Here is a 21,364-nt window from a genome sequence, read left to right as displayed (position 1 = left end):
GCGGCCGGGCCTGTGAGCCATGGCTGCTGAGCCTGCGCGTCCGGAGCCTGTGCTCCGCAATGGGAGAGGCCACAACAGTGAGAGGCACGCGTACCGCAAAAAAAAAAAAAAAAGAAAAAGAAACTGCCACTGGTTGAGTATCAAGGAAGAATATCCACAATTACCCAAAAAGGCTGTTGAAATACTCCTCCCTTCTCCAACTGGCACAAAGCCAGGTTCGCTTCACATGCTTTAACCAAAACAACATATTGCAACAGACCGAATGCAGAAGCAGATGTGAGTCCAGCTGTTTTCTATTAAGCCATTTGTAAAAAGTGTAAAACAAATGCAAAAAAGTTTGCTTTTGTATTTTAAAATGTAGCTATTTTTCAGTAAAAATATTATTCATAGCATGTAATGCCTTTATTAAGATGATTTTAAATGAATTCATAAATATTTCTTAAGTTTCTCAATTTTTAATACAGTAAATATAGGCAATATAGTTCATAAAATAGAAAGAGCGTTCTCTCCAAAACAAAATTTAGTTAGATCATTCCCTTGATTTAAAGTCTTTAAAAATCACTCTCAGTTTTCAGGATAAAAATCCAAGCACCTTGCTCAAAATCGCTCATCAAATGTTGGATTTAACAGTATCTTCTAAAATTTAATATACAAGTCAATTTTAGTTCAGGAATTCTGCTTCTAGAAAGTTACCTCCTCACCCAAGAGTGCATGACTACATTGAAGGATGTTCACTGCAGAATTACTGAAGTATAAAAAATATAAATAGAATCGCAATGTGCAACAATAGGGTCTAATTAAATATACTATGCCACATCCATAGCGAGTGGCAGAAAACATACAGTAGAATCCCACTTTCGTAAAAAAGTCTGTAAATAAAAATATTTTTGAGCATGCACAGTAAAATTTTGGAAAGATATACATCAAACTGATCATGAAAGCTAGCTCTAGGAATTAGAACACATTTTCCTCTAAGAGTTTTATGGCTTTGCTTTTATATTTAGCACTTAAATATATCTGAAAATCATTTTGCGTGTGATATGAGACAGGGAGCTCTATTTCTAAAGGAACAGCCAATTGCTGCAAGACTTTTGCTGAATGGTCTATGCTTTCCTTGCAGATTTGAAATGCTACTTTTCCTATAAACTCCCCTTATATATATGGTACTGATACGAGAGTCCATTCTGTTCCACTAATTTTAACCTCTTCTAGTACCAGCCCCCGATGTGGTAAATAAGTATAGTTTTATAGTACGTTTTGGTAGCAGGAGGGTCAAATCCCCTCATTATTCTTTTTCAAAACATTTTTGGCAGTTTTGGCATAAATATTTTTCAAGACAAACTTTAGAATCAGTATATTAATTCCAAAAATATATTAAATGTATACACTGATTTAAGGAAACTTGTTTTTAGTCAAATTGAGCCTCTCCATTGAGGAATGTGACATGTCTGTGTTTATTCTGGTCTTTTTTTTCTGTTCTTCAGTAATAAACGTTTTTTCATTTAGAGTTAAGTTTACTCCGGGTATTTTCGTTTTTATTATTATTGTGGAAAAGATCTTCTTTTTTAAAAAAAATTACAATTTAGGACTGATCTTGCTGGCATTTAAGAAAGCTATTGATTTTTACATACTTAAAGCTGGCCACCTTACAGAAATCGTGTATGGAACTTCATTTTGTCATAATTGTCTGACTTGCTTACGTTTCTGTGTATCATAAATGCCACGTGATAAAACAAAGTAGCTGAAAAGTACAATGAAACAATAAAAACATGCTGCTCTTAATCCACACTGCATTCACTCCTGAATAAATGCTACTGTGAGTATTCAAAGCACCATCAGGATAGGATTCCTGGGAGCCAGAAGGAACAGTGGAAATGGCTTCATGGCATGGGAGCAATCTTCTCTATTAGCCAACCAGACTATTTAAAAAGGACACCAAAATATTACCAGTCTCCAAAGTATAAAACAAAGTAACTCCAACCAATGTTAGATACATACATCACCTCCTCAAGACCTCCAAGTCTTTTAGCTGGGATTTTCTGAAAGTACCCTTCAAATAAGTCTATTGCCAAATGACCATGGTTGTTAAAAGTAGTCTGGGAATAAATGATTCCCTATGTTTAAAATAAAACAGGAAAAAATAAAGTACATAAAATTAAATTTTAATTGTAAAGACAACAAGGCAGTCTGTCATCCAATACCAAGTTGTTTAAGTTTAATAGAAAAGTTAACATTTCTAATATTAATTTTTCTCAAAATGGTCAAAGAAGTACAGTCAACCACTACTCAAAAGGATTATCTGAATGCTCACTTTGTGACCTCACCTCGCATTATAACCAGCCAAGCTCGAGAGTTTTTCATAAAAGACTTGGTTTCTGAAAGCATAATCATACGAGTAGATCAGAGAAGCCCTTAACTGGGAACAATGGGTCAGGGGAGTCTATTTTACCTTCCACTAAGGCTTCTATGTTTTACAATGGAAAACTGGCCTATGGTTAAGTAGGACTTAGAAAATGCAATATTTTCATGGCTTCTTACCTAGAGAAAAATCACAAATAAAAAATTTAAATGCAATACAAATAAATTTAAATTTTAATTGTTTAAGAATTCTTTTATTCAGCTTTCAGTAGCTTTCAATGGTTTATAAAGCCAAAAAAATTACTCAAAAACGGTTTAACACAGGATAAAGCTATTTATTGCTGGCTTATAATTATATACAGCAGAGGTTATTAGAAGGGGAGGAAACAGGAGGGATGAGAGTAAGATGTAGAAACTTGGCAGTATTAATTACTCCAAACAATACTGGGGTAATATACCGGTTTCCGATTAAACAATTTGTAACCTTTTATTTAAAGAGGATGGAATCGGGACTTCCCTAGTGGCGCAATGGTTAAGAATCCGCCTGCCAATGCAGGGGAAACAGGTTTGATCCCTGGTCTGGGAAGATCCCACATGCCGCAGAGCAACTAAGCCCGTGCACCACAACTACTGAGCCTGAGCTCTAGAGCCCGCGAGCCACAACTACTGAGCCTGCGAGCCACAACCAATGAAGCCCGCGCACCTAGAGCTGGTGTTCTGCAACAAGAGAAGCCACCACAATGAGAAGCCCGCGCACTGCAATGAAGAGTAACCACTGCTCGCCACCACTAGAGAAAGCCCGCACGCAGCAACAAAGACACAACGAAGCCAAAAATAAATAAATAAATTTTAAAAATAAATAAAGAGGATGGAATCTTCCAGTAGTATTAAGGTTTAGACATTAAACCTAAAAACATCTGTGGAGGACAAACCTGACTTTAGTATTGTGCTTATAACACAAACACATCATTAAAGGTTATCAAGAAATACATGTTTGGAGGCCAGTACTCCGAAGTATCAACATTCAGAATGGAACTATATCTAATTTACTCTATAAATATTTGAGAGTAAGGTAGATAAGGTAATGTCAGCCCCAAAACATTGAAGGTATGTGAAGTTTCTGGCTAGGAACCTGCATTTGTTAGAGATGAGATTTCTCTAACATCTACAAGTCAGTTCATGCTTAGTTCCCACTGAGTAGCATAGATAACAATATCTATGGATACTATATAGATAGATCATAGGTAATACCCCCCAGATATTACAGAGTTTCAGGCTGAGGGATGATTACTATCTTAGCAATGACCAGGAATCATCACAGAGAAATGAATTTGAGCTGAGTTTTGCAGGATGTGTGAGATGTTTCATTTATTATCTCTCTTGGAGTACATGGCCAATATGTAATCCCCAAGGAAGCTTAAGCTATGTCTTACTTCACATAATATGACAGTGTTTAAAGCTGAACAAATTGTTATTTTTTTCCCTATCATTTACATTATGTTTCAGAGAAATTTCCCCTTGACTTATAGTTGATCTTCAACTGGAAATTCCTTCCTAGAACTTTGATTTTAAGTTTCTCTCTCTCCTAATAAAGGATTAATGATATACCAAGAAATAACAAGATAATCTAGAAAAATTCATTCTTTAAGGCAGCGATTCTCAACCTTCACGGTGAACTTGAATTTCCTTCTCTGTGCAATTCAATCAGCTTAAAAAAATACCAACACCTGGATTCCATAGTTTGGAGTCAAGCTTATATACCACTATTTTTTTTTATTTCACAGATGATTCTAATACACAGCCAGGAGTGAGAATCATTGGCTTAACTTAACCTTCTTGACAATCTGGTTGTAAATCAAAGAATACTTCTTTCTGGTTTTATCTATTTTTAAAAGCCAATCTTTTCTAGTATACATGCATATTAACAAATACCTCTACTAACAACACAAATGGAATCAGAAGAACACAATTTGTCAACAGCTTTCATATTGAACATTTACCTACAGGGGCAACACAATTGATCCTTATTCCACTGCTGGCCCATTCCACCGCTAAGGATTTGGTGAGGTTGTAAACACCTTCTCTGGCAGCTCCACTATGCCTTTAAAAGACAAAATACAAACATTACAATCAGCTTCTGTTGAGTATGTCTCCCTTAACTAAACTGATAGGTGTACCAATGACCTGTCAGAGTCCCACAACAATGTTCTTGTTATGAGTCCCTGCCTGAACCATAAGAAAGAACCAGGTCCTTCAATATTAAAGCAAAACCACAACTATCTTATAGTCAAACAAATCTCACGTAAGTCAAGGCCCACATAAGCTCCCCCAAATCATCATGTGCATAAGAGGAATATTTTGAAGAACTTCTAATTATGGAAGAAAACAAACAAACCGGTAATTTTGAGGGTTACACGTGTGGTTATTTTTTTCATCAATTTTAGATAATAAGGGATATGAAATTCATACTTCAGGCTAGCAATAGTATCAACAGAATTTCTAGACATAAAAAAATTTAAATAAATTTTAATATGTTTCCAGAGAAGAGGTTCAAATACTTAGGTCTGTATCCATATGGTGCAAAAAGGTATAGACATACTATGGCTTAGAATTTCTAATTAAAAGGTCCTCAGAACCAAGTACGTGAGATCTGGGGGTGTACCCACTCCTCACTAGAGAGTACCTCCATAGCCCCATTTTCCTGAAGAAAGTCCCCCTCAGTCCCCATGTTGGCTGCAAAAGCCCTGGCAGGACTCCAGTTAGAAACCAACCGCTCCATCTGCCAGAATTACCTGGGCAACCTCATCACCATCAAACGTGGCCACCACTTGTGCCACTCTGCATCCAACAGTCCCGGGTCCCGGGTGGATTTATAGGACAGGTTTCCTTGCTTGCCACCAATGCTAGGAGGGGCCCTTCTGGAGTAATGCCCAGCTGGACAGGATGACACGACGGTGAACACACAGCTTCACATCACCAGGAGCAAGAGGCGGGGGCAGAACAGATGAGCATATGCAGGAAACATAGTCGAGTTCGTGCAATTTTCTGTGAGGAGAACCTAGAGGTGTTTGTCCCCTTGCACTCATCCCCTGACCACCAGGGCCACCATATGAGGTCCTGCCTCTCATCATAGGAAAAGGCTCAGCAGTGACCTAGAGCCCCTGAAGAAGAAAGTGGCAAGTGTTCAGAAACAGCCACCCAAGAAAGAAAACTACTAGGATTGGGGTGGGGGGGGATGGAGGGAGGGGGAGAGAGAGGGAGTTGGAAAATCAGAGACAGAAATTACTCTCTGAATTTGAGCACCTGGACCAGTTTGTTGCATGTGAGCGAGAGGCCGTTGAAGGGAGTGGGATGCCACCCGAATGTGCCGCTGCGATGGTATATTGATTATTTTCAGCTGTGGGCACTTGAAACACAGCAAATGCAGAGAGAGGCTTTCTCTGAACCCCCCTCATCGGCTAAAAGGAACGCAGTGACATAAATCCCCTCCCTGGGAGTCTCATCAACCAGGGAAGGCTGACTGTTGTCACATGACGGGAGACTAGATGTCGACACCACATGCGGACAAACTGTGTCACCAACTCTCATACCTCCCATCCATTCTTCAAAGGACGCATTCATCTTTCCTAAAAATCATATACTCCCCACCCCAAGAGGCCTATATCCCCTCTCCCCTTTTCCTATTAAGATGGTACTTAATCCTGAATTGGAAGCCACGACAGGCAGTTGCTCATTTTTCCCTGGGTACCTCCCATGTATACATGAGGTATACGTGTGAATAAACTTCCATTTGTTTTTCTCCTGTTCATCTGTCTTTTATTACAGGAGTCTCAGCTAAGAGCTCAGAAGGGCAGAGGGAAAATTATTTATCCTCCCCTACATAGTTCTCAAGGTTAGCCGAGAAGGACATTTAATACAAACTCAAAGCAGACACAATAGCATTTTCAGACTACATCTCGACACTCAAAGATCTACTAAAGAAGTTGGCAGAGAAGAGTGTGATGTCAGAAGGGAAAGTGCTGCTGGATGTCGAGACCACCCATGACAGGTGTGAAAGCCTGAAGCGCCCAGCTCTCTGTTCGTTCCATAAGGAAGGAGGGAGACGGCCTTCCTCTGCAGTATTTGGCACTGCAGAAAATTACACAGAAACTGAAAGTGACTCTGGATCTTGAAACAGCACATCCTAATCTCTCTGTCTCTGAGGATTACAAAAAAATTGGGGGCATTCGTGAAGAAAAAGCAGAGAGTTTATCCAGAGAGATTTACGGCTTATCCAGTAGTCCTGGGTTCTGAAGGATTTGATTCCGGCTAGCATTACTGGGAGGTCCAGGTGGATGCGATGCCTGAATGGACCACGAGGTTTGTAAAAACTCCCCTTCCAGGAGAAAAAAGTGACCCCCATCGAAACAGAACAGATGGTGGACGATTCAGCGGCAGGATGGTGACTATGTCGCATGAGGCATTGTTCCAGCCACTTTTCTGAAGCAAAAGCCCAGAAGAGAAGCAAGGGCATTTATCTAGACTAGGAGTTCCATGAGATTTAATTTTGCCATCTGAATAACGTCTCACAGCCATTCTTTCACTGAGAAAATCTTCTGAAATACTAAGGCCTTATTTGTGTATCAGATATGATTTGAAATGTCTTACACTGTGTGAAGGAAGAGATTATGAGCGATAAACCACCCTAAAGGCTGTCGCACTGCTTCATTTTCTTCCTGTAATTTATGAATAGGAGGCAGAATAATATCTAACTCTCAGTGAATCTAGCATCAAAAATTTTTTTTCAACGCTTCTAGGACTTAAACATATAAATGAAATCATACATACGTGCTCTTTTCTATCTGGCTTCTTTCACTCAGAATAATTATTTTCAGATTTGTCCACACTGCTGCCTGAATCAATAGTTCACTCCTTTTCATTTCTGAGTAGCACGTTATACATATATACCATGATCTGTTTATTCATTCACTCACTGACAGGCATTTGGGCCATGAATTCTCTCTCCATGGGAGATATGAGTTGCTTTTTGGCCCATCTCTTGCCCTTGTAATTATTGACAATGACCCAAAAGATCAGCAGGTCAGTCTAAGCTCCTCTGCACAGATTGTAATGGAAATTGGACTATTCTTAGACGACACTGACAATGTCAGAAAATGATCAGAACCCCAGAGAAACACGTGCAAAGACAGCAATACAATTCAAACACACACACAGAAGAGATATCCAGGTAGCCTTTCAACAAATGAAGAGATGCTGCACTGGGATATCATTTCTTGCCCATCAGAGTTGTCCAGAAATTGACAAGACACATTTTTGGTGAGGCTGTGAGGAACAGGCATTCTCATTCATTGATGATGGAGTGCAAAATGCAAAGAAACTTGCAGGGACCTCCCCAGCAGTCCAGTGGTTAAGAATCCACACTCCCAGTGCAGGGGGCATGGGTTCCATCCCTGGTTGGGGAACTAAGATCCCGCATGCCACACAGCGCAGCCAAAAAACAAAGAAACTTGCAAATGCCTAACAGGATGCATTTACTCTTCACCCAGCAGTCCAACTTCCCGGATATACCCTAAATATATACCTCCACAAATATGAAACAAATATTTACAATGTTATTCATCACAGAATTATTTGTAATAGCGAAACATTGAAACACAAATTTCTATTAAATTTGAGACAATGTGTACATTTGAAACAATGAATTTGAAAAGAAATCCTTGATTCCATAGTGGTATACTAAAAAAGTTAATAATAATAATAACATATATAGGGAGAAGTGATGGCTGTGGTGTAACTAAAAGTCTTTTTATGGAAGAGTATCAGCTAAAAAACATAGAAGCGGGACCTTCGGGGAGGGGGGGACCTTCAAGATGGCGGAGAAGTAAGACGCGGAGATCACCTTCCTCCCCACAAATACATCAGAAATACATCTACATGTGGAACAACTCCTACAGAACACCTACTGAATGCTGGCAGAAGACCTCAGACCTCCCAAAAGGCAAGAGACTCCCCACGTACCTGGGTAGGGCGAAAGAAAAAAGAAAAACAGACACAAAAGAATAGGGACGGGACCCGCACCAGTGGGAGGGAGCTGTGAAGGAGGAAAGGTTTCCACACACTAGGAGCCTCTTCGCGGGCGGAGACTGCGGGTGGCGGAGGGGGAAAGCTTCGGAGCCGCGGGGGGAGAGCGCAGCCACAGGGGTGCGGAGGGAAAAGCGGAGAGATTCCCGCACAGAGGACCTGTGCCTACCAGCACTCACCAGCCCGAGAGGCTTGTCTGCTCGCCCACCGGGACGGGCGGGGGCTGGGAGCTGAGGCTCGGGCTTCGGAGGTCGGAGCACAGGGAGAGGACTGGGGTTGGCGGCGTGAACACAGCCTGAAGGGGCTAGTGCGCCACAGCTGGCCGGGAGGGAGTCTGGAAAAATCTGCACCTGCCGAAGAGGCAAGAAGACAATTGTTTTGGGGTGCGTGAGGAGAGGGGATTCAGAGCACCGCCTAAACGAGCTCCAGAGATGGGAGGGAGGAAGAGAGGGGGGAAAGACACAGAGAGAGAATGCAAATGCAGCAAAATGTTAGCACTTGGTGAATCTAAATGAAAGGTATACAGACACAGCTTGGAGATTTCGGCAGGTTCAGTTCCAGACCACCACAATATTGCAATACAGTGAATTAAGAAAATTTTTTTGTTTCCCAGTGCATATAAAAATTATGTTTACACTAAACTATAGTCTATGAAATGTGTGATATCATTATGTATAAAAAAATAATGTACAACCTTAATTTTAAAATATTTTATTGCTAAAAAGTGCTAACCATCATTTGAGCTTCAGCAAGTTGTAATCTTTTTGCAATAGTAACATCAAAGATCACTGACCACAAATCATCATAACAAATATAATAAAAATTTGAAATATTGCGATAATTACCTAAATATGACCCAGAGACACAAAGTAAGCAAATGCTGTTAGAAACACAGTGCTGGCAGACTTGCCCGATGTGCAATAAAGCAAAACATAATAAAACGAGGTATGTCTAATAGGAGTTCATTGTATTATTTCTTTAACTTTTTCACACATTCAAGAGGTTTCCAAAAATAAACTGGGAGAAAGAAATTCCTATATTAGTAAAATGAATAATTAAAGGCTATAGGAAAGTCTAAATTCACCAGTAATTTATATGTGGATGTTCCCACAAGTCTTTAACAATAGCATATTGTGTCAAAGAGTACAAGTTGAAAAACCTGGAACTTCAGGGTAGTCATGACTTAAATCATTTTAATTACATTAAAAATACATGTTCATTTTAGAAAAACTAGAAAAAGCAGATACGCAAAAAGATGAAAATAATATGTAATTATACCTCCCAGAGATAATATGTCAGTATTTTGGTATAAACTCCTTCAGAATCATGTCTATTCATATACAGCCATATATAAATATATACTGTTTTTTGCAGAAATGTGATCATGCTGGATAGAATGTTTTATAACCTGCTTTTCACTCGATGTCTGGGAATATCTTTTCATATTGAGAAGTATATTTTTATACCTATATTTTTAGTGGCTGCATAGTACTCTATCCTGTAGATGTATAAAACTTCACTCAACTAATATTTTACTCTAGAATATTTAAATGGTTTTCAGTTTTTCACTGTTATTATTATGGTACAGAAAAAATGTATGTTTCATATTCCTTGTTTTCAAAACCAAAAGCTAAGTCCCATTGTTTAAAGTAAAAACAAAACAAAACAAAAACTAGACGCCCTGTATTCTTTAATTCAATTCTGGCTAATAAAAATCATAACTGAATCTAGACTCTGCAGACTTCTAATTAATGGCTGTTGGCAAGGAACCTCAGGTTGGTAAGAGACTGTTGACTTGAGTGCTGGAAGGTGTTGAAGTGCTGAGCTATGAAGGGTGGGTTAGAGACTACAAGCTACCTCCTCATGCTCATTCTCCTTTTCTTACATAGAAATTGAATTTGTACTTAGGCACATAGCTACTCACCTAAAGATTCTATTTCCCAGTATCCCTTATAGGTAGGTATGATCGTTTAACTGAGTTCTAGCTGATGACGAACGTCAGTGAATGTAACGGCGCCACTTCCAGATGGTGCTGTTAAAAAGAATGAGTGAGTATTACATTCTTCCTCATTCCTACTGTCTGGAATGCAGTTACAATGACAGGAACTGGAGCAGCCATTTTGGACCATGGGATGGAAACCACATGTCAAAGATAGTAAAGCAAGAAGTAGGATCCTTATTCCCTAATGATTATGGAACTACCATACTATCCCTGGACTATATACCTTGAGTTTTTATGTGAGGGAGAAGTCAACTATCTTATTCAAGCTCCTCTTTTTTATGGATCTCTACACTTCAGCAGCTCATCCTGTATCACAATTAATACGGAACTGTATACTACCAGTTAGATAAAGATGAGGCTGGAAGTGTCTGCAAGACCTTTGATTTAGAGATACTAAGAATATAAAGCCATGGGGCTTCCCTGGTGGCGCAGTGGTTCAGAGTCCTCCTGCCGATGCAGGGGACACAGGTTCGTGCCCCGGTCCGGGAAGATCCCACATGCCGTGGAGCAGCTGGGCCCGTGAGCCATGGCCAATGAGCCTGCGCGTCCAGAGCCTGTGCTCCGCAGCGGGAGAGGCCACAACAGTGAGAGGCCCTCGTACCACAAAAAAAATTTTTTAAATAAAATAAATAAAAGAATATAAAGCCTAACCCATGTTGGGGTGAAGACCCTGTGGTTCAGAATTATACTCGTTCCACATTTTTCAGCATAAAAATGTCTTGGATAGTTTGTAAGGGAACTCTTCAGTTACCCAACTTCAGGGTTGAGTATTACCACCTATGAAACATAAGCTTTAATCTAAAGACTATGCATGTGTGCTAATTACTTATTAGTCATAAAAAATGTGGACTCTGGTATTCTCCCTGAAGATTTCACTGAATTAATTAATAGGTCCTTGTAATAGATTTAACAGATTCATTTCTTAAAAACAAAATAAGTGTGGAGTCTTCCTTTATGTTATGAAGCACTCTGTAGCAATATCTTTGTACAAATTCTGAATAATTTTTACATGATAACTTCCTAGAAATAAAAGTAACAGATCAAACAATATTTGTATTTTATAAATGTTGCCGAATTACCATCCAGAAATGCAGCAATTTGCATTGCTATGTTGTATGTAAGTTAAATCAGGGCAGTAAGTGTTGATGACATGGAGCTTCTGAGCCCATAACAATTTCTCTTCCAGGATTCTCTATGATCTTTACATAAAGACACTTGGACTTCTTGGATGATTGATCACACTTGCCTGCTTTGCACATGTAGAAGGCACCCATCAGTTTGGTTTCAATCACAGCATTCCACCCCTTTGAACTGATGTGTTCAGAAGGAGAGAAGAACTGGCCTCCTCCATTGTTTACCAAGAAACTGATCTGACCATAAAAGTCTAAGGTGGCTTTGACCAAATTATTCGCCTAAAGAAAAACATTAAAAGTGAACTGGTTACAGAGAGAGAAATACAAATACTGTATGATAGCACTTATATGTGGAATCTAAAAAATACAATGAATTAGTGAATATAACAAAAACTAAGCAGATTCACAGACATAGAGCCCAAACTAGTGGTTACCAATATGGAGAGGGAAGCAGGGAGAGGCAGTGAAGGGTAGGAGATTAAGAAGTACAAACTATTAGGTATAAAATAAGCTACAAGAATATATTATACAACATGGGGAATATGGCAAATATTTTATGATAACTATAAATGGAGTATAACCTTTAAAAATTGTGAATCACTATATTATACACCTGTAACATATAAATTGTACATCAACTGCACTTCAATAAATAAATAAATAAAATGTTAAAAGTGAACTGGTTAATAACCTAACTTGCTACTTGGACTTTATTACCTGCTTTAGTAGAGTAGCAGAGCTTGCAGTGTCTCACAGTGAATAGTAACTCTGAGAACCACAGTAAATGGAGAGGTAGTCACAATGAATAAACCTGAAAATCCTATATCAGTGAATAATTTACCAGTATCCGATACCCAGAGATCATAAAGCTAAATTTGGAATTTTAATGACAAGATTTATCCAAGGACCTGGATCACCCCTCCATTGTTTTAATTTGTAAACTACCAACACAGAATAATGGATAGTGATGAAACAGACATTATGAAATGAGTTAAAGGGCAAAAGGCACAAAAGGTAGTCACTAGATGAAACTGTCCTTGCTTAGCTTCCCTACATTTCTTCCCTTCCTCTCTTTCTCCAGAGGCCACTCACTCAATAGATCATTAGCTCAAGAATCTCCTTCACAGGCTCTGCTTCTAGTGAACCTCATCTAAGATAGCTACTATGGGAAAACTTAAAGCACAGTCAGGTTTAGGGACAACTACTATAAATTAAAATGAATGAATAAGTAAGATAGATTTGCATTCCTCAAAAAACTAAAACTACAGTTGCCATATGATCCAGAAACCCCACTCCTGCACTGCTGACCATATACCCAGACAAAACTATAATTTGAAAAGATACATGCACCCCAATGTTCATAGCAACAGTATTACAATAGCAAGACACTGAAACAACCTGAATGTCCATCAACAGATGAATAGATAAAGATGTGAAACACATACACACACACACACACACACACACACACACACACACACAAAATGGAATAATACTCAGCCATCAAAAAGAATGATGGCTTCCCTGGTGGCGCAGTGGTTGAGTCCGCCTGCCAATGCAGGGGACATGGGTTCATGCCCCAGTCCAGGAAGATCTCACATGCCGCAGAGCGGCTGGGCCCGTGAGCCATGGCCGCTGAGCCTGCACGTCCGGAGCCTGTGCTCCACAACGGGAGAGGCCACAACAGTGAGAGGCCTGCATATCGCAAAAATAAAAAAGAATGAAATAATGCCATTTGCAGCAACATGGATGGATCTAGAGATTATCATACTAAGTGAACTAAATCAGAAAGAGAAAGACAAATACCATATGATATCACATATATGTGGAATCTAAAATAAAACACAAATCAATATATCTATGAAACAAAAACAGACTCACAGATATAGAGAACAAATTTGTAGTTGCCAAGGGGGAGGGAAGGATTGGGAGTTTGGGATTAGCAGATGCAAGCTATTACATATAGAATGGACAAACAACAAGGTCCTACTATATAGTACAGGGAACTATATTCAATATCCTGTAATAAACCATAATGGAAAAGAATATGAAAAAGAATATATATATGTATAACTGTCACTTTGCTGACAGCAGAAATTAAACACAACATCGTAAATCAACTATACTACAATAAAATTAAAAAAAACAAAGATAGATTTGCTTTACCTCCTCGTCATTACAGATGTTGCATTTTATGGGAGTGACTTGAGCCTGGCTGGTAGGAGGCAGACTGGCCTTCAGTTCATCTGCGGCAGATTTTAATCTATCAGACTCACGGGATGCAATGACCACATTACACCCTGAGGAGACAACAGCCAAAGAACAACTAAATATGTTTTCACTGGTTGTCCAAGTTCTGAAAGTAATAATGTTTAGAAAATGTTTCATATGTTCTTGTAAAAACAGATGAATTAGGACTTCTGCATATGGTCAAGATGGAGTAATAGGAACTGAACTTACCCTCCAGCCCAAAACAACTAAAAAACTGAACAAAATATACGCAACAATGATTTCCAGGCACTGGATATCAAGTAGCACAGGCTAGTGATCCCAGAGAGTGAACACAAACAATGTGAGCCCTATTATTATTCCAGATTGCTGCCTAGAGACAGTCTTCAGGATGCAACATAGGGAGGAAGAACCCATTGAGAGCCCAGCAGTCTCCTGGGTAGAAGAGATGAAGTTGGGAGTCCAGGGAGGCCAAGACAGCTAGATTACACATGGCACAGAGAGAAAGGAGGTACACAGGGGGGGAACTCCAGAGATCTGTAGAGTTCCCTCAGATCTTCAGCTGAGCACTGATCAGTACATACGAGTAAGGAAACAATCTGAGGCTGGGGAAAGATTGTTCCCAAGCTCTACAAAGTTTCAAACTGTTTCCAAGTAACTTAATTGCATCACAGAACAAAGTTCAGCAATATTTATAAGAATACAAAAATAACTAGCCTGCAACAAGGTAAAATTCAAATGTCTGGCATCCAACAAAAAGCCACAAAGCATACAAAGGAGCAGGGAAATACAACCCAGAATGAGGAGAAAAGCAAATTAATAAAAACAGGCCCAGGAATGGCACTGATGACATAATTACATAAACCAATGATAAAGAGAAAAATATTAAAAGCAGCCAGAGAAAAAGAACACAAAAAAGACAAGGAAGACAGAACACTTCTTTTCAGAAACAATGCAAGCCAGAAGATAGTGGAATATCTTGAAAGTACTGGGGATGCGGGTGGCAGTGGGAGTTTTGGAACCTAGAACTCTTACCCAGTGAAAATAGCTTTCAAAAGTAATGGCAGGGCTTCCCTGGTGGAGCAGTGGTTGGGAGTCTGCCTGCCGATGCAGGGGACACGGGTTCGTGCCCCGGTCCGGGAAGATCCCACATGCCGCGGAGCAGCTGGGCCCGTGAGCCATGGCCGTTGAGCCTGCGCGTCCGGAGCCTGTGCTCCACAGCGGGAGAGGCCACAACAGTGAGAGGCCCGCGTACCGCAAAAAAAAAAGGAATGGCAAATTAAAGACTTATTCACACATATGATATCCAGAAGAATTCATTAAAGTAGACCTGCACTACAAAAAGATTAAAGGAAGGCCTTCCAACAGAAGGACAATGCTACCAGATGAAAATCTAAATCTACAAAAGAAGAAAGAGAACTGGAAATGGTAATTATGTGAGTAAATAAAGTAAATATGTAGTCTTTTCTTATTTCTATTCAATCTCTCTAAAAGGTAGTGATTGTTTAAAGTAAAAATGATATCAGTGTATTGTAGGCTTTACAACATATGTAGAAATAAAATGTATGAGCATTTAATTGTTACACAATGTCCAGGAAGGGTGAAGTAGAAGTAGCCGCAGTCCTTGTTTTGCTCGGCTCTAATACACGCTAATTTCAGTTACCTTAGTTTAGATAACACCAGACCCCCAACAACACTGTTCAAATTCCAGTTAACATGGCAGATTAACTGAGTAATTGCATAAAATATAAACTGTACCGCCAGTACAAATCCACAGATCAACATGCGAATAACAGATGCACATCACGGTCAGTGACTAATTGTTTCACTTCTTTCACTGTCTGTAAGTGATTGGCCACTATGCATCTGTTCTTCAATTCGTGTACAGATGGCAAAGAATGCAGTTGTGTTGCCTCCTTGTCTCCCAATGATAAACCCATGTGACATTTTACAAAAACCATGACTGAAGGAGAGACTGGCCAACAAAGACGAAAGTGCAACAAAGAAATAAAAATTGGTAACACTGAAAGTGAAATTAGAATTGTATGTAAATGGAGTTATAAAAGGAAGAGCTACCCATGGGAATGCTGACACTCCACCAGTGCTTTCCTTAAGTAAAAATATTAAGCTATGAGACACTGGACTATTCATTTATCTCACTAAGTAATCCTGACCCTTATTGCTCATTGTTGCCTCACATGTTAGTTTATCCTAAAGAGAATGCTTCCTTCTTTTCATGTACAAATATAAAAAGCAGAAATACGTGCCAAGACAGCCTTGCGAGAGGGAAGAGCCTCACCACCTCTGGGAAGCCCAGATGTATATGGCAGATTTAAAGCGAACTATATTGAAAATCACAACTATGTTGACGACCCTCCTTCCTCTCCCTCACTGAGCCAAGATTGGCAGCTCCTTCTACATGCTCCCATATCCCTGACCTCATTCTAATACAGCATTTAAACCAGTATTGTATGATAATTAAGTCTCCCCCCACTCACTATTATCTCCTGGAAGACTGGGACCCTGTCATTGTAATTATTACGCTCAAAAACAGTCCACATTCAATATTCATGTATGGAATAAATGACACTTAGAAAGGTAAAGAGTAAAATGGCTCTCTGTTTGACCACAACCTTTCTAGTTGTACATGATGAGGTAGCTTCTGCATATTAAAATAAGGCACTTTAAAAAACTATTTTTCAAGATTAGGTTATAATTTAGTGAGTTACAAATGCAGACAACTTTTGGAAATTCTGATAGGCAATCTGAGAGCTTTATAAAGCAAATATTAAAAAGATTCACCATGAATTCCTTGCAAGACAAGACTAACTTTAAAATAGAATTCAACTTATCAAAATTGATGTATAGGACTTTCCTGGTGGCGCAGTGGTTAAGACTCCGCCTGCCAACGCAGGGGACACAGGTTCAAGCCCTGGTCTGGGAAGATTCCACATGCCATGGAGCAACTAAGCCCATGCGTCACAACTACTGAGCCTGAGCTCTAGAGCCCGTGAGCCACAACTACTGAACTGGCGTGCCACAACTGCTGAGGCCCGCGTGCCTAGAGCCCGTGCTCCGCACAAGAGAAGCCACCGCAATGAGGAGCCCACGCACCTCAACAAAGAGTACCCCCTGCTCGCCGCAACTAGAGAAGCGCGTAGCAACGAAGACCCAACGCAGCCATAAATAAATAAATAAATAAAATTTTAAAAATTGATGTATAATTTTCAACAAAGCATATATTATACTGTTAGGAGAACCGTTATTCCTTTCTTCTTCTGTTTCCAGGAGGAAGCTTCTACTCCCAGGAGGGGAAAGAATTGAAATACACATTTCTAGCCCAGGTCCAACCCTCAGCCAGGTTTCCCTGAATTAGGAGGAATAGCTAATCTGATTAATATAATGGAAAGGAGAAACAAGTTCCCCTGGATTAGCCACTGCCTCTGCCCATCACCTTCTTTTCTTTGATCTTTCTGCCTTAAAGATGGGCATTAACTGCTCTAGAGCAGAGCACAGGCTGACAAGGCATGGAAATCTGACATCTACAACTCTTCCTAAATCCACATTAAGAAGTTAAGCCTCATTAAAAAAAAAAAATCCTCAAGAATACTAAGGTGATTAATGCCTGACTTTGTCCAAGGCCTCAAATAAGAGATATAATGAAAATATAAATAGGATTATTCACAGGAATTATCTAATTAGAAGCTTACTAAATTATCACTAATTACTATCTGAACCCTGAAGGCTTCAGGAAAGTTATCTAATATTAGCAGAACTATACTGGGACACAACTTTAAAAGGCTATTTATTGTAACTGCATATAAACTTGAACCAGGGGGCAAAAGTATTACAAGGCGGAATGCTGCAGTGCTGGGTAGAACTAGAAACCTAAATTTCCATTAAAGGAATGGTTAAATAAATTGTTACATATCCATACAATAGAATACTATATAACTTTGAGAAGAATGAAGTACTACTATATGCACTAGCATGGAAAGAAAAAATTACAGAACAGTAAGAATACTACAGTCACAGTTTTGTAAATAACAAAATACACACAAGTGTATATGTGTGCATGTGGCTGACTCATAGAAAATCACCAGGAAAGGGATTTAGGAGATGGGCAGAATGGGAAAGCTCATTTTTTTCTTTTATATACTTCCATACTACCTGAATTTATTGCAATGCTCTTATTTTATAATAAACTAGAAAATTATTAGACGATATCCTTCTCCTCACCCTTACGCTAAATGATTTAGATGGACTTTTTTTGTTGTTTATATGAGTTGCTAGAGAAATTCAGAAAGCTTGATAAACTTACTTAGAACCAGGTACAGAAGTAACTAGCAAATAATGAGTTATTTCCACATCAGAGGCATTTGTAGCCAAATATATCGCTTTTCTGCTTGGGCTGATACTGATTCCTTTCGATCTTCAACTCAGAGTGCTACATGTAAGCACCTTCTAGGTCCCTGGTGTTGATAAGAGCCTAGTCACCAGAGCAAGAAAGAGTGCTGTCTTGCCTCACAATTTCCACTTGCAATTCCTACTTTCATTTCACCCACTGTCAACAGAAAGAGAATGACTAACTTGAGGACAGAGACAAGGATTTAGCTTGAATTCAATGTGGATGGTCTTAGGTTCAATATTCTTTGATGGAAGCAGGACTCCTCTGGTCTAAGAGCATCTGTCAAACAGAGGAAGAGGGTTTCAATTCTGTTCCCTACATCCTGCCCTTGTGAGCTAGGGCTTTCAGCATCCTCTCAGAAAAGGGACAGTCAAAATCATCTGGATGTGAAAGACAACACAATAATCACTTTAAAAAGCATGCCTCGGGGGTTTCCCTGGTGGCGCAGTGGTTGAGAGTCCGCCTGCCGATGCAGGGGACACAGGTTCGTGCCCCGGTCCGGAAAGATCCAACATGCCGCGGAGCGGCTGGGCCCATGAGCCACGGCCACTGAGTCTGCGCGTCCGGAGCCTGTGCTCCGCAACGGGAGAGGCCACAACAGTGAGAGGCCCGCGTACAGCAAAAAAAAAAAAAAAAAAAAAGCATGCCTCGCACTTCCCTGGTGGCGCAGTGGTTAAGAATCCGCCTGCCAAGGCAGGGGACACGGGTTCGAGACCTGGTCTGAGAAGATCCCACATGCCGCAGAGCAACTAAGCCTGTGCATCACAGCTACGGAGCCTGCACTCTAGAGCCCGCAAGCCACAACTACTGAGCCCGCGCGCCACAACTACTTAAGCCCACATGCCTAGAGCCCATGCTCCGCAACAAGAGAAGCCACGGCAGTGAGAAGACCACGCACTGCAGCGCGCAAAGAGTAGCCCCCGCTCGCCACCACCAGAGAAAGCCTGCGCGCATTAACGAAGACCCAACGCAGCCAAAAATAAATAAATAAATTTATTTTTAAAAAGCATGCCTCAAAATCCAACTTGTAATTCACACCAAAAAATAGGAGCCTTCTCACTGGAAACTGAATTGGCTAACATTTTATTTTATTTGCCCAATTTAGGTTTCTATAACAATTTTCAGGAAACAGCCATTAATCCTGGAATAAAAAAATAAAGCTGAGCAAGTCATAGTAAAAATTATTTGTATACTCTTTCACAGAAGGAAATGCATTTCCAATACATTACTTTTTTTTTAAGTACATTGGAAGGTTGAACCAGGATCTGACCAATCTGCCGTGAAGCCTGGTATCTGACCTTCACAGAAAATGATAACCGACTCTACTTTTCTAATGGATTTTCCTGAACAGGGTTAGAGTTTTGGTGTTGGAAGTAAAGTGGGTAGTAATGGTGATGAAGCTACACCAGGGTCAGATTAAGAAATGCTAATTTTCTTTTTTTTTCTTATTAAGATGTATTTTTTCCTTACATACTTTAAGTTCATATGCTGTGCCGGGCATGAGAAACACAATGGTAAGCAAAGACAACTTACATGTTCATTAAAAAAATTTGAAAAATGAGTACAGTCTAACCACTCATCATTCAAATCATTTCCAGAAAAAGTAGTTGCTGATAACAATATTACAAACTTCTTTTCAGTCTTCTTCTGCATATATATTTTTCATTAACAATTAAATTGGAATGCTATACTTTGTTTAGAATCCTGATTTTTTTCAATTATATGGTATGCATTTGACAACAAAATCTTCAATAGCAAGATGTTTAAATAGCAGCATATTTCATTGTTACTGATTTAGTCTTTTCCCTTATCATGTTTCACTATTCAACACTACATTCTTGTACACAAATCCGTGCTTGTCCCTGATTATTTCCGAAGAGTAAATTCCTGAGAGAGGAATTACTAGGTCATACAGCACAAATACTGTTAATACTTTCGGATTTTTTTTCCCAAACTGACCTCTAGAAAGCTTTTAATAATTTACATTCTTGCCTGCCTTCTCACTTCCTCATCAACACTTTCATTTTCCCCAATGTTTTAAAATTGTGTTAAAAAACCAATGGCACCTTTTTATTGCTATATTTTGCATTTCATTGCCAAAAAAGTTGACTATTTTTTCATATACTTACTGCTTTTTTTTTAGTTCTTGATTTAAAATGCTTGGCCCGTATCAGCAGCCTATCTTTCTATCAGTTGTTAGATCTTTTCCTTATTTATTTATGAGATCTCTTTATATAATAAATTTGTTGTACATGTAAATGTTTTTCTTCATGTTCCTTCAAACTTTATTCACATATATTTTTTAATTCAATGAGGATATACACCTTCATATTTATCTATTTTCCCTTTTGTGGTTTCTTTCCTTGTTTATTGCTTATAAAGTCCTCCCTTCACCCAAGTTAAGGTAAATATTACAAGAGATTCGAGAAGATTATATGATGGGAGACTTTTACCTTTTCCAGTTAAATGAAGTCTTCCCATGTTTCCTAATCATTCATTAGGCAATAAATAGAATTTATTTATTTATTTGGCCCAGCAGCACGGCTTGTGGGATCTTAGCTCCCCGCCCAGGGATCCAGCCCAGGCCCACCGGCAGGAAAGCCCTGAGTCCTAACCACTAGATCGCCAGGGAATTCCCTAGAAAGAATTAATTTTAAATTCACATCCAAAAAAAAAAAAAAAATTCACATCCATAATTAGCTCCATAGCATGATTCCACACGTCTCCGTAATCCCCACCTCGGACACAGTATCTTTGGCTCTAAATTTTCCCTTTAGTTTACAAATAGTGGTTCATCATCCACCGCTTCTCCACAACTTTTCTTAGAACTCTCCTCTCTCCACTCTCCCTCGCGGTTTAAATTTCACCCACAGCTACACTTCCTTTGCTTTGCAACTTCACGCTCTCCTAAGCCCGCCTCTGGCCCCCTGGCTCCCGACCCCAGGTTCCGCCAGCTTCTAAGGCTCTCTCGCTCTGAGTAACCTAGCCCAGGGGCCTGCTCACGCACCTAGATGCAGGAGCTCGGTCGCGATGGCCTTTCCGATGCCCGTACCCCCGCCGGTGACGATGGCCACTTGGTGCTGCATCAAGCCTGCTGCCAGGCAAACTCACGGCCACGGGACATTTGAGTGATGAAGCGTAGGCCAGGTTAAG

General features: G+C 39.7%; 1 protein-coding gene across 1 annotated transcript in view; it reads right to left on the bottom strand.

The window, feature by feature from the left end:
* The window catches only part of MREG (melanoregulin), a gene marked incomplete at its 5' end in the record, with an annotated part of 120,554 nt that extends 99,190 nt beyond the window's left edge, over window positions 1–21,364 (bottom strand). The window contains one exon of the mRNA XM_029225431.1: window positions 21,219–21,364. Coding sequence (XP_029081264.1) covers window positions 21,219–21,364 — 146 coding nt within the window. The remainder of the gene's footprint in view (window positions 1–21,218) is intronic.

Source organism: Monodon monoceros, unplaced genomic scaffold (genome assembly GCF_005190385.1).
Source record: "Monodon monoceros isolate NGI ecotype Baffin Bay Population unplaced genomic scaffold, NGI_Narwhal_1 Super_Scaffold_16, whole genome shotgun sequence".
NCBI classification, from domain to species: Eukaryota; Metazoa; Chordata; class Mammalia; order Artiodactyla; family Monodontidae; genus Monodon; species Monodon monoceros.
Note: the sequence above shows the minus strand (reverse complement) of the source record. Positions and strands in the feature narration are given on the sequence as shown.